Source organism: Salvia splendens, chromosome 19 (assembly GCF_004379255.2).
Source record: "Salvia splendens isolate huo1 chromosome 19, SspV2, whole genome shotgun sequence".
In the NCBI taxonomy this organism is placed as follows: domain Eukaryota; kingdom Viridiplantae; phylum Streptophyta; class Magnoliopsida; order Lamiales; family Lamiaceae; genus Salvia; species Salvia splendens.
Genome location: NC_056050.1, coordinates 429,253 through 443,218, shown reverse-complemented (window position 1 = coordinate 443,218; position 13,966 = coordinate 429,253). Strand labels below are relative to the sequence as shown.

Here is a 13,966-nt window from a genome sequence, read left to right as displayed (position 1 = left end):
ATGGGACGGGGGAGTATTATTTTAAATCTATTGTATGAAATTAAATAATGCTAGTAGTATAAACAAAGATATAGTATTTGTAAGTTTGTTTTGACTTATGCCACACAATCTACCTACATATGCTTGCCTACAATTAATAGACAATACCACCTACAATTAATAGACAATACCATTACTCATAGTGGAATTCAATTGTTTTGGGAATTGTATTTCATCCAAATCCCACTTGGGTGACTATTCATTAGTTGCATTCATATTTTATTATTCATTAGATGCATGCACACATAGTTAATGTAGGTGTGATGTGACTATGGAGGGCCATTTATTGGTGTAGTGGATTGTTAGGCATGAGAGATGTTGACCAAAGCTATACCTTCTCTACCATTTATTAAAGTCACTAAAATCAAATCCTCCAAATATTAGGTGCAAAAACTTTGCTTACATCAATTATTCCAATTTTTCCTTTGTTGGAATGAGGGAGCCCCCATCATATGCCTTTTTGTTGCCAATATACCTCACACATGTGTAGGGATTTGGTCTTCTGTTTTTTTCTTCAATTTGGTCTCATTTTTTGTTTGTTCAATTTCCTCTCATTCTTATCTTTGTAAAATCACCTGATTTTTCAAATGTGATTTATCTTATCGATGATCTCAACCGAATCTCATTTTAAATACAAATTATGTTAGTACTATAATTTATTTTTTTCAGCTACCATGTTAGCATTCAATTCAGACCTTAACTCATAGTATTACAACACTTTTGACACATAGTATGTCATTTTGAACCCCAAATTAATCCACAACTTCTTTTTCATCTATTATTTTAATTATTATTATTCAGTTTCGTATTTTTTTTTATTTTCATATATTGTAAAATGAAATAAATAATTAAATTTTACATGATTTAAATTTATAAAATTACATAATAGATAAATTGTACTTCATTGCTAAAATACATTTGTCTTGTTGTGCAGCCAAATTTGTTAGAAGAATTATAGGTGTAGTAATTGTTTGATGTTGTACTTGGGTGAGAATTGAGAAAATAAGTAAAGAATCTACAACAAATGTACTTACTGAAAGGAAGCAGACACACAAAATAAGTAATTTCTCAGCATTATGTTTGAGTGCAAACACAAAAAAGTTAAAATTTTCAAATTCTTGTATTGTTTAGGGAACTAAGAAGAATTTGGAATTGTGATTCAACGAAAGGATGGTGGCAGCGTTGTATGTTTACGGTCTTTGTGGGACGTAGGGAGTAATAAGCCCGCCGTGCCAACCATTAAGGCAACTGTGGCACCTTCATTAGCTTCTGTCCCAAAACAGAATGAAACTAATCAGACGCACTCCTGCTGTCATCAACGCACCTAGGAACACACAAGCCTTTCAAAATGTTTTCCTTTTTTGTGAATTTCAGATGGGATTTATTATTATTATTATTATTATTATTATTATTATTATTATTATTATTATTATTATTATTATTATTAAAAGGTAAGTAGTAAGATAATTGATGTTGAACTAAAACATTAGATAATTGAATATTTCCTCTATCCATAGTACGTAGTAGAGTCATTTTGTCATTTTAGTACGTTTCATAGTAATGAAGTCATTTCCATATTTAGTAAAAGTTAAACACATTTCTTCTCACTTACTTTTCTCTCTGTCGTACTTTCTTCTCTCTATTTGTTCCTTTTTTCATAATTTATTATCTTTTTATTTAATACATTACATACTTTTTTTAATCTCCGTATTGGAAAGAAATGTCTTCACTGCTGTGGAACGAGGGAGTAGTATCATTAGGGAGTAGTATCATTTTTACTCATAATATATTGTTTGAACTAATATCACATTTTATAAGTAATATACATTTACCAATTCATTCATTCATTAATATCCCATTATTTATTTATAAAGTATGCCCTTGAATTCATCATAAAATCAGAAATGGATAACACTTAAAACACAAAAACTGCCGCGTAGGTTTCTGCAACAACATGCACAACGCCACGTGTACGAAACTCCCAACTTTTCCTCGCCAATTCAAACCGGTCAATATATCAATCAATCAACAAAACTAGAAGAATTCGTGTACAGAAATCAGACAAGAAGGATGAATTTTCTTGCATTATGTCTCGTGTTAACCTCGCTAGCAACCGCACAAATCCCTAAACCGAGAGAAGAAGATGTGATTGTGAAGGAAGGCCGCAGAGTCGTGGTGGTCGAGTACGAGAAAGACGACGGCAACACCAAGGTTTGGATCTCTCCGCAGGATGAAAAAATGCCCGATAATTTGGTGAAGAAAGTGAAGGAGGCTTCCTCTTCTGCTGTTGATGAAATGGGTGATTTAGTTGGAAAAATCCAAGATAATGAGAATGTTCAGAGCAAATTCCGGCCTCGAGAGCTCGTTTGCGACGCCTATGGCAAGTGCAAGCACAAGCTCGCCTCGGCCTTGGGGAAAACGGCCGAGGCTGCGGAGGAGGTGAAGGAGAAGTTTGTAGAAGGTAAGGAGAAGGTGGAAGAGAAGTTTGTAGAAGGAAAGGAGAAGGCGGAGGGGGCAGAGGAAAAGGTGAAAGAGAAGTTTGTAGAAGGTAAGGAGAAGGTGAAAGAGAAGCTTCTAGAAGGTAAGGAGAAGGTGGAGGGGGCGGAGGAGGAGCTTCTAGAAGGTAAGGAGAAGGGATTGAGGGAGAGGGTGGGGACGGCGGCTGGGGTGCTGCATATGATGGGGTTTGCGGTGGCATATGGGATGTGCGTGTGGATGACGTTTGCATGGAGCTACGTGCTGGCGGGGGTGGGGCAGCTTGCGGTGGTACAGAGCAAGATGTATCCTGTGTATTTCAAGGGGATGGGGTGTGGTGTGGGGATGGCTTTGTTGGGGCGGGGGAGGGAGGGGGCGGGCTTGCAAGGGATGAACCTCGCGGCAGCGTTGGGGATGATCTTGGTGAATTTGATGTGGCTGGAGCCTCAAGCAACTAAGGTTTGTCACATTATGTATTCCGTGGTTGTTATATTTGATTTGTTTGGTTATATGTAGTTAGTTTGATTATTTCTTGATTGATATGTGGTTGTATTGAGTTGGACTGTTAAGAAAGAATTATATATATTTTGATGTTAAAATGATGTTTATATGTGATTCTAATTGGATCATATGTGTGAACCACATCCATGAAAATGATTGTTTTGGTTGCATTGTTTGAAATGGGCCATATTTGAAGGTGATGCTTGAAAAGATGGAGGATAAGGAAGAAGGCTCCGGAAAGGAGGCACGCACGGTTGAACCAAGCAGGAAGGCCGGCGACTCTGCAGGCAGAGGCCCGGCTAGGTCTGAAATAATCCATTTGAGCCGGCTGAACTCATATTCATCTTTCCTCAATGCCCTAACTCTCGTGTCGCTGACCTGGCACCTTGTCTACCTCGGGCAGCGTCTGACATGTTGCTTGTGACTTGCACAGTTATGTTTGAGTTGTTGATGTTTACTTTTGTAGATGGGAGTGCAATAGATAGCTAGCTAGACTGTTAAATATGTGGAGTCTTTTGTATACAAGCATAGATTTGTACCACAAATTGGGTAATACTGTATTTTGGTTGATGTGATCTATTTTATGACATGTGACAACATCCAATTCAAATAACATCAAATAATATTAAATGAAACAAACATATTATTGAGAATGGTTTTTAATTGGAATACCAGCACTGTCTATCATAATCCATTTTAATCAATTTTTTTTGTATTTTTCTTCAATGAAAAATGATGCTTCTTAATGAAATAGTTAGCCCTCAGTTCCCACTTCCCAAGTATAATTCTCTGACATTGAACAAGTGTCTACATTAATAGAAATGAGAGAGTAGTATAAATGGCCTATGCCACCAAAAATTATACAATCTACAAACATTTTGTAGTAGTAGTAGTAGTAGAAGAAGAAGAAGGACAAAACTCTCACCTACCCATTCATCCCCTGCTGCAAAAAATCCCCCAACTTCCTCCACAACTGTTGAATTCTCATCATCTCCGGTTTTGCGTAAACTGATGTCCGTGTAGCTGTATATAGCCGGAGCTCAGTCACACTTGATATTTCTGTAGATTCTCCTCACAAACAGATTCGAGCCCAGATATCCGACAGCACCTGAGATACGCAAGCTGATTAGCAAACGAGAGCCGTTGTTGTGTGTGTGTGTGGAAGCGCAGTGCAGGGGAAGCGAACTTACCACATAGTATTCCTAGACCGAGGCAGAACATCAATGTGTACCCGAAGTAGAAGCTGGTTTGGAAGAAACCGGACATCTTCGTCTTGACATAGTAGTAGTATACGGAATAGACAAAGACGTAGAGAGCAGTGGATGCGGCGGAGAAGAACGAAGTCCATTGCCAATGATAGTTCTCGGCGTTCAGTAGGAAATATGACCCCACAATTGTTACACAGACAGTGACAATGATCAGTATCACAAATACGAGCAGCATGAAGCCATACACATAGTAGACCTGCCAGTGGCAAACCGGATTAGGATGGTTTCAGCAGTAGATAGACAGCTACGAACATAACCAAACAAGATGATTATTGATCCCATTATATCAGACTAGTAAATGAATTATAGCTGAAACCTTGAAAGAGAGGCATTATATAGCAGAAATTTAATATGATCAAGAAATAAATCTCAACAACTCGTTCCTGGCAATTATAGCCTTATAGGTCGACACAGAAACTAAGCATTGAAAAGCAAAGTGACATGACCTTAGGACAGCATACCAGAAAGAAAAACAATGGATCTAGACAAAAAGTTCTTCACAATTCTCAAGGAAGAGATACCAGCTAACAACATACAATATGGACATACCTTGTAATTCCAGAAGGAAGTGAAGACGAAATACATTTCAATGAAAATGCTTCCGAAGGGCAGTAGACCTCCCATTAGACAGATGATAGAAGGTGTGAGATACCACTTCTTCTCTGGAATTGGACGAGGGATTGTCTTAACTCGGCAAGGATTGTTGGGAGCACCACTCCAGTTTCTTCCAACAACAGTTCCAAGAAGCGCCAGAGGAAAAGAAATAAATGCCCATATGACAAAAACAACAACCATAGTACCAAAGGGAATGGCCGCTAGAGAACCATAGAATATGGCAACCGTGTTCAATATCAGACCAATGCCGAAACACAAGAATGGGAAAAGTGATGCTGTGAGGATCATGGACTTTATCCAACTTTTACCTAACATGGCCAACACAAAGTTATTGGCAAACAACGAATATGTTTATTTTTGCTAGGAAGAGGTTAAAGTGATGACATACCACCATGGCGGGAATACATGCCACCACTCACATAACCAGCAATAAATGACGTAAATGCGTAGCATACAATAAATGTTGTGACAATTGCTCCTCTCCTGAAACACATAACAATAAAAAAAAAGTAAGTACTTATAGTGAGACGGTGTGTTTTGGGGCGCCAGGAGCTCCTAAGGGCATTAAGGAACAACAAATGGACAAACTAACAGAATTAGGACCTAATTATGAAGTCATGCAAAAGAAATTATGTAAACAAAGGAGATGAACTTCAAATGCATTAGAAAATGGTATTTGTGCATAAGTACTGAAACATAAAACCACATTATTCAAATTGTGTTTTCTGGATCCTCTTTAGTCCAGAGCACAGATGCAAAATTTTCGAAACCATGCTTTTCTAAGACCCTGGGTCCTTCCTTGCATAATTTGGCTCAACAGGTTAAGTTAATCAGCCGGCTTCATTATAGTGCACTAATATTAAGCAAGCTATATGTTGTACTCACATACCCTATGTACAACATTCCGACAATTGCTAATATGATGACAAGAAGCACAAGTGTTGATAGCTGGGCACCAGTGCCAACAACAGCTGAAAGTAGAGCCAGACTTTGGGTAGGGCGAAACACATCACCATGGACAAGTTTCCAACCCGATTCTTCATTTACATCCCGTTCCTATGGATCAAAAGGTACAGGACATGAATTGGATTAATTAAAATAACCTTTAACAGATTCCTAACAAATACATTTTAAACACATGCCTTGCCCGAGCTGTACACTATTACCAAATACTGTTAGTGCAGAAATTTCACTAATGAAAAACATGTAAATACATAATATTACCAGTGACTCCAGATCATCATCTTCCCGTGCATATTTAGCATAGTCGTTCCGGAGAGTGCGCATTAATATCATTGAGACCAACCCAGTAAGAAAAATTACCATCATAAAAGAATTGAAGACAGAGAACCAGTGAATCTGAAAATCACAACTCTTCTATTAGGTGATGATGACAAAAATAGTTTAATGCAAAGAGTCACTGAACCACTAATTCAAAGTAACTTCACAGTAACTTAACCCTTATTATCATAATCTCTTGAGACAATTTTTATATGGAGTAAAATGTGAAACTTCCCAATGACATCCCGGATAAATAAAAGGTACAAAAGGAAACATCTCAGAAAAACTTGCAGACTTTAAGCAATCACCTGGTGCTCAAAGAAAGGGTAGTCCAGATAGACATCAAAACGACGTGCAAATGAAATATTGGTTGGAACCCATTTAACAGAGTATGTCATTTCCAATACTCGACCCTCTTCAAGTGGCTGAGCATTTTCTTGGGTAAGATTTACATGAATGATCTGCAAACAGAAGTATCAGTCACAAGAATGAAGAAGCTAGTTAATCTTGCAGAAAAAGATTAATACATGTGTAGAAAAAGCAGAAAAGGAGTCTACCTGGTTCTCATTGTAGTTAATCACAAGATTCTTGTGTGTTAAGAGCACATGTCTGTTATCATGGGTTCTGTCAGGGAGCGCCTCACCAACAAAACCTTCATGAAAGAATTGGCCAATCATTCACAATCGTACATAATCCTTGCATGTAAAATTCATATAAATACAAAGAGCACACTGCATACCCCATAACGGCAAATCATCTGATCAAATGAGCCACCCGTACATGCAGAAAACTTAAGTTAGAAAGGGACCAGAACTTAAGAAAGCTCAATAATTCTGCAGTATTAGAGGTAATAATCATGACAGGCATACCCATAAAAAACTCAAACCAGTATGAATTATCAATTGCGTCCTTAAACTGTTTAACCTTCGTGGCTTCCAGCTCAATTTTGCAAATTGAGGTTTTCTCCACATCTCCTGTGGAAGGATAAACAGTGTGTAACAGCTAAAGTGCACATGCTGAAAAATGAAAAACTAAAGGGAAATGCCATAACTGAAATATTACTCTTAAATTTTATTTCAATTTGGCTATCAATAAGCTCATTCCCTCCAAGCACCTCCCCAAGACCACCCCACTTATGACCCGGATTGCCCTTTGGGCGGCAAAACGGGAGGCTGTAATAGTTGTAGGTTTCTTGAGGATTGTTATAAGGGCCAACCTTGTTTACCCATAAGGTAACAGCTTCACCATCCTGATACTGCAGATTACATAGAAATGTCTCCCAAAATCAGAACTCAAAATGCAAGAGATGCTATTTGCACTAGATTATCATAATAGAGAAAACAATTCCTATAATAGATCTTGAAATGCCCACTAAAAATGTAAAAAAAAAACTAAGGACTTTTTTCATTCAGACATAAAGGACTAAAATGCAAAGCATCAACTACACCAATTAAAGCCTACAGATATCACATTTCAAGGTCAGCTACACTGTTATCATTCAAATGAATAACATAACAGCTAAAAACATGAAAAAACTCAAAATCCGCGCAGAGAGTAATGCAATCAAACCAAACCAAACCAAATCAAATCAATATATTAAAGCATAAATAAAGTTGAAATGGCTTCATTAGCAATTCAATCACCTTGCCCAGAGATGAGGCGACGAAGAAAGCGAACGACAATACGAAGACGAAGAACAATCTGACGGCGGAGCTCATCGCCTCCGGATCTAAATCAAGAAAACCTTGAAAAATAAAATTTGGATCGAAATGCAGAAATTCTTCTCAACCCCACTTGATTCGATATCCCGGAATTTCAGATCTCAAGAGAAAAGCATCAGCAGACGTTCGATTTGTGTCAAAAACCTCAGGTCTTCGTTCGATCCAATCTACCAGCTTGATATTTGAGAGCAATTTCAGAGATTTTAGGGACAAATATTGGGTTTATGTTTCACACTGTGGGTGTGCTGAGTATTATCACAACCTTGAATGGAATTAACTGCAATATAAAATTCGCATTTATTTCATGTATTTTTCGTATTTATGTTATTTTATTAATTAGTTGAAAATTAGTACAATCAAAATTTATAAAAATATAGTATATGTCAATTACAATAAAATGGGTAAAAAAATTGAAGATATATTAAAAAAAGTGATTTAAGTATTGTTAGTGAAAAATTTAAATTATTTTATTAGAAAAGAATAAACTTATCAAATACTCATACATGAATGCCTGGATATGGTTGGATTGGGTTAATTATTTTAATGTTAATCGATTTAGTTTATTTGCTAACTAGTAAAAACAAGTCCAATTTTATTATGATTTTATTGATAACCCGTCACATTTTATCATCCAAAGTTCAATCCTTGTTGCAATAAAATCTGGATTATTTTTTGTGTCAAATATTGCTTCTGCTTGCTATATGGGAAAATCCCTAGTTAGGTAGCTAGTTGACATAAAAACTTAACTAACAAAATTTTTGGTTTGAATTAAATGATTTTAGATAATAAATTTGTCAACTTAGACAGTGCCAACATTACGTCCTGTATTCCCCTATGGAAGACTGGCCATTGGCCAACTCCAATGTAGCTTTATGTTTATATAAACATTGTCCGATAATAGCGGATTTAAGTCATCCACCAAAATCTTATTAACGCTTCATGACAATAAAAAAACTCTATTCAACTTCTGTTTTTAGAGTTAGCACCAAACCTTACTATGCAATAAATAACTATATTATCTATTGATAATTGCAACCTTGTCTTGGACTTTTTGACGCATGAGGCCACATTTTACTGCACAACCCGATACGTAAGATAAACATATTTATTTATGTGACTATATATACTTTATAGATTGAAAATTTCCAACAACAAGAAGTAATCTATCCATTTGACATCGCAATCAATTGCTATGAGTTATATGAGTATAGTTTGGGTGTGAATTGTAACCAGGCCAAGCATGAAATCTATAGACAACAATAACGATAAAATATCACAAGTTAATCCGATTTAAATTTTAGTATAAAATAAAGTGGGTAAAAAAGTTGATAGAATATGAATTCTACTTTTATAATGACATGTGAGTGAGATAAAGTTAGTGAAACGTAAAGTCTATTGCCAAAAGTAGTAAAAAATCAATTTAACAAATATTGACGGACTGATCGAAGTGAAACTAATGATAAGTAATGACCGAGGAACAATAGGAGTATCATAGTATTTGATTTACATCATGCACCATCCATTCATTTCAAAAGTTCACTTTCATTCTTCGTTTGTCATCTATTCGCTATCATTGACGATCGATGATCGTTGCACTACATTAGCCGTTTCAAAATTCAGTTTCTTTCTTCATTCGTCATTCATAGTCGGTGCACAACTTTTACATTTCCAAGGTTGGCGCCGATATTTTTTTATAAGAATTTGAAGAAAACGATTAAAACAAACCGCAATTTATATAATCACGTGACATTTACATCATGTGGTAGTGATATAAGTAACCACCCAATGATTATCTGAGAAAACAAACCAACACGAAAAACACGAGCTATTTTTTCCTGCTCCACCTCTCGCCGGCGCTAGATTGACCAGCAGCTGCTGCAATGGCCGATGCGGAAGTTCCTCTGCTGGACGACGTCGTCGAAGGATCCGTCGACTTCAAAGGCCGCCCCGTTTTCCGATCCAAATCCGGTGGCTGGAGATCCGCTTCCTTCATCATAGGTATTTCTGCTAAATACTCAAATTTCGAGCTGTTTTCGCCTCAATTCTCGTTATAATTTCCTCGATTGTGTGCCGGATTAGCCGTGGAGGTGGCGGAGAGGTTTGCTTACTACGGAATCAGCTCCAATTTGATAAGCTATTTGACCGGACCGCTGGGGCAGTCCACCGCCACGGCGGCGGAGAATGTGAACGCATGGTCTGGAGCGGCGTCGCTTCTGCCGCTATTAGGCGCCTTTTTGGCCGACTCGTTTTTCGGTCGGTATCGGACGATTATCGCGGCTTCTCTGCTGTATATTGCGGTAAGTACTGGTTAGGTTTTTTCCTTAAGAAGAATGGACTGTGTGTTGCTGGATTGCTAGTAAATCGTAAAATCTGGCGAATCTGAGCTGCTTCTTAAGTTCAGTTAGTTTTTTTAGCAAAATTTCCAGATTTAGAAATGGAGTGATTTATTTAGTGAAGGAAATGTGTAATTCATGCTGATGTACACGAGAAATTGAATTTAAATTCATGAATCGACAGAATTTCCTCTGTTTAATTCAGTCCAAAAGTGATGATTAAGGCCTAATATGTGTATTGTGGTTAGTCGTAGTTTTTTTTTTAGAGAAAATGAATTTGGTGTATTGCTAAATTGCTCGTTATAAATTTTTAAATTATGTGCTGCTTCTTCAGTTCAGAAAGTTTTCAGTAAAATTTCCAGTTAGTGAAGGAAATGAGGAATTCATGCTGGTGTGGATAAGAAAATGGATTCAAGCTCATGATAGACAGGATTTCCTCTGTTCAATCCACTCTATTTGATGATTTTGTCCAAATATGTGTACTTGCATTGAGCTTTTGCATCTGTGCGTCTGAAGGCACTGATCGCGTTCCATGATCGATTATAGGCACTTGGAAGCTTGTCACTCTCAGCTGTCATTTATTCTATGAGCTCATCCGACTGTGAAGTTGCAGCCGGTATGAAAGCTTGCTCTCCGTCTCAATTTCAAGTTGTTCTCTTTTTCTTCTCGTTGTATCTAGTCGCATTCGCCCAGGGAGGGCACAAGCCTTGCGTCCAAGCTTTTGGAGCTGACCAGTTTGATGAACAAGATCCGGTAGAAAAAAAGGCAAAAAGCTCGTTCTTCAACTGGTGGTACTTTTCGTTTTGTGCTGGTGTTTTGGTGTCTCTTTTCATTTTGAACTACATCCAAGACAATTTGAGTTGGGCACTTGGCTTTGGTATCCCCTGCATTGTCATGGGCCTAGGCCTGATTGTGTTTCTTCTTGGAAGTTATACATATCGGTTCCAAGTACAAAGTGACGAGAGAAGCCCGTTTCTCAGAATTGGTCAAGTGTTCATTAGAGCATGTAGAAATTGGAGGACTACTCATTCTGCCATAGACATGGAATTGGAAGCCGAGGGAATTCTCCCCTATGAAGGCTTTCAGCAATATAAGTAAGTTAACTATTTCTTTGTATTTCAAGAAAGTGCATACAGGAACATGATACATCTTTGTTGATCCCGTTTATTTAAGTAGATTCCACCATTCTTCGCTGATATATGTGCAAAACAAATCTGAAAATAGGAATTTGAAGGGCGTTATGTATAAATGTTGTTTTGCTTCTGCCTATCATCCTTGTTGAATCTAGGAGGAATTATGTGCATGTCTTAAGCTTCTTGTTATACTAATGTGGGAATAATGTTCGAGATTTCGTGTCGATGGCAGGTATATAAACAAAGCCTTAGTTTCACCTTATGGTTCTAAGCAAAATGAGAAAACTTGGTGCATTACCGACATAGGAGAGGCGTAGTGCATACACGATCCATCTTTGTTGATCTCGTTTTTTAAGTAGATTCTACCTTTCTTCGTTGATATATATGCAAAACAAGTCTGAAAATATGAATTTTGAAGGCTATATTTGTTTTTTTGGTTTATGCATAAATGCTGTCTTTCTTCTGCCTTTCATCGTTGTTGAATCTAGGAGGAATTATGTGCATATCTCTTGCTTCTTGTTATACCAATGTGGGAATAATGTTCGAGATTCCTTGTCGATGGCAGGTATCTGAACAAAGCTTTAGTTTCACCTGATGGCTCTAAGCAGAATGAGAAAACTTGTAGCATAACTGACATAGAAGAGGCGAAGTCGGTTCTCAGGCTCGTTCCGATATGGGGCACGTGTTTAGTTTACGGCCTAGTGTTTTCGCAGTCATCCACTTTATTCACCAAACAAGGCGTCACAATGGACCGTCACATCATCTCAAGCTTCCAAATACCGGCTGCTTCGCTTCAATCTCTCATAAGCTTCTCCATTGTCGTCTTCATCCCCATCTATGACCGCATCCTACTCCCAAAAGCCCGCGCCCTATCCGGGAAACCATCAGGCATATCAATGCTGCAGCGCATTGGCACTGGATTGTTCCTGTCCTTGCTCTCAATGGTGATCGCAGCTCTAGTGGAGACGAAGCGTCTCCAAATAGCTGTCGAGTATGGGCTGGTGGACATGCCAACGGCCACGGTCCCCATGAGCGTGTGGTGGCTGGCACCTCAGTATCTGCTTTTTGGAATCTCCGACGTTTTCACAATGGTTGGCCTCCAAGAATTTTTCTATGATCAAGTTCCTAGGGAGCTGAGAAGCATCGGTCTTGCTCTCTATCTCAGCATATTCGGCATAGGGAGTTTCATCAGCAGTTTTCTCATCTCTGTGATTGAGAACGCCACTGGTGGTGAGGGCAAGGAAAGCTGGTTCGGGGACAACTTGAACCGGGCTCATCTAGACTATTTCTACTGGCTGCTGGCCGGGCTCAGTGCAGCTGCATGCACCGCGTATCTCTACTTCACGAAGTCCTATATCTATAACAGCAAACGCGTTGCTTGATTGTGATTGCGCGTAAAAGGAAAGCTTCAACCGGGTATGTTGTTACATGGCAAGATTGTGCTTTTATGTTGCCCCTGTTTTATATGTGATGATGTATCGTCGTGTTTGGTATATTTCTATACGACGGGGATGATGAGCGCGGGGCTCGTTTAGATTTGTATGGGCGACTAGAATTGATGTATGCGAATGTAGTACTAAGAATTGATTATATGATTACCTTGCATTTAAAATCCAATACATTGTCATTTTCATTAACAAAAAACAATTTATTTTTATCCTCCAAAACATTAATCATTCTCACAACATATTATTATTGTCAATCTATTAAAAACTTTTTCCTACCCCAAATAAAGTGAGGCATGCCACTTCATCTCTCCAATAGCCAAAAATATTTGAAGTGATAGTTCTAAAACAAATTATTTGAAATAACATCCAATCAACCCTCAAATTATTACGACTTTATTAGGTTCAAACCCAATAATATTTGAGAAGCCGTCGGTTGAACTAAACCTTTCACTCATAATCAGCCATCACCATACTCCCAAACCTCTTTATAATTACAACCCCCCCAAAACCAAACTCATTCCCACCAAACACCAGCTAGACTTCACTTTCCCTGCCTCTGCTGAAGAATAAGGGTTCAACTTGTCGTCGTTTCAAGTACTCGGATTCTCATGAAGTGCTAAGGGACATCAAAAAGACGGGGAGGAGAAAATGGATGTGTTGTAAGAGGATTTGAATGAAGATCAATATGCGAAAAATGGAAAGAGTTCGGACATCACATCGCCTACGAGACTAGTGAGGACCGAATGTCTGGAGGTTGTCGAGTCGAGAGCAAATTGGCACAAGATTTCGGGGAAGAAAACGAACATTCTTGTATTCATCAAAACTTTGAAGAAGGTGTTTAATTCTCATGCATTAAACGCAGCGTGGGATCAAGAGGATGATGAAAAGAATTTTATTTTTATTTATTTTTCTTTTTTCCTTTTCTCTTTTTATATTTTTAATGTATTGTTATTTTGTGTATGTATTTAATTTTGTTTTAGAAATAAATAGTCTAACCTATTATCGCTTTTCTAAATCTTTTATAAACCACCGACTATGATTGATTAATACCAAACCACATATATTTATGGAAATCTATCCAGAAAAATAATCCATACTTGATAGAATCTCATACATTGAGTATTAATGAATCAAACTGGGAATTGTATTGTA

General features: G+C 37.7%; 3 protein-coding genes across 3 annotated transcripts; 2 read left to right on the top strand and 1 right to left on the bottom strand.

Annotated features, from left to right (window-relative positions):
• Positions 1 to 2,109: 2,109 nt before the first annotated feature.
• On the top strand, positions 2,110 to 2,666 carry LOC121780070. Its single transcript, XM_042177596.1, has 2 exons — positions 2,110 to 2,587; positions 2,632 to 2,666. Exons 1-2 carry the CDS (start codon positions 2,110 to 2,112, stop codon positions 2,664 to 2,666), a joined length of 513 nt encoding a protein of 170 aa, XP_042033530.1.
• Positions 2,667 to 3,805: 1,139 nt separating this feature from the next.
• Positions 3,806 to 8,152, bottom strand: LOC121779718 (transmembrane 9 superfamily member 1-like). The gene is made up of 12 exons (XM_042177108.1): positions 7,823 to 8,152; positions 7,242 to 7,434; positions 7,049 to 7,153; positions 6,919 to 6,936; positions 6,737 to 6,831; positions 6,488 to 6,640; positions 6,123 to 6,257; positions 5,788 to 5,954; positions 5,287 to 5,381; positions 4,833 to 5,206; positions 4,206 to 4,479; positions 3,806 to 4,123 (listed from the first exon to the last, which is right to left on the bottom strand). The coding sequence occupies exons 1-12, from the start codon at positions 7,895 to 7,897 to the stop codon at positions 4,056 to 4,058; spliced, it is 1,752 nt and encodes a 583-aa protein (XP_042033042.1). The 5' UTR covers positions 7,898 to 8,152; the 3' UTR covers positions 3,806 to 4,055.
• A 1,539-nt stretch (positions 8,153 to 9,691) lies between these two features.
• On the top strand, positions 9,692 to 12,983 carry LOC121779719 (protein NRT1/ PTR FAMILY 5.10-like). Its single transcript, XM_042177109.1, has 4 exons — positions 9,692 to 9,898; positions 9,980 to 10,197; positions 10,780 to 11,327; positions 11,932 to 12,983. The coding sequence occupies exons 1-4, from the start codon at positions 9,781 to 9,783 to the stop codon at positions 12,746 to 12,748; spliced, it is 1,701 nt and encodes a 566-aa protein (XP_042033043.1). The 5' UTR covers positions 9,692 to 9,780; the 3' UTR covers positions 12,749 to 12,983.
• Positions 12,984 to 13,966: the final 983 nt, after the last annotated feature.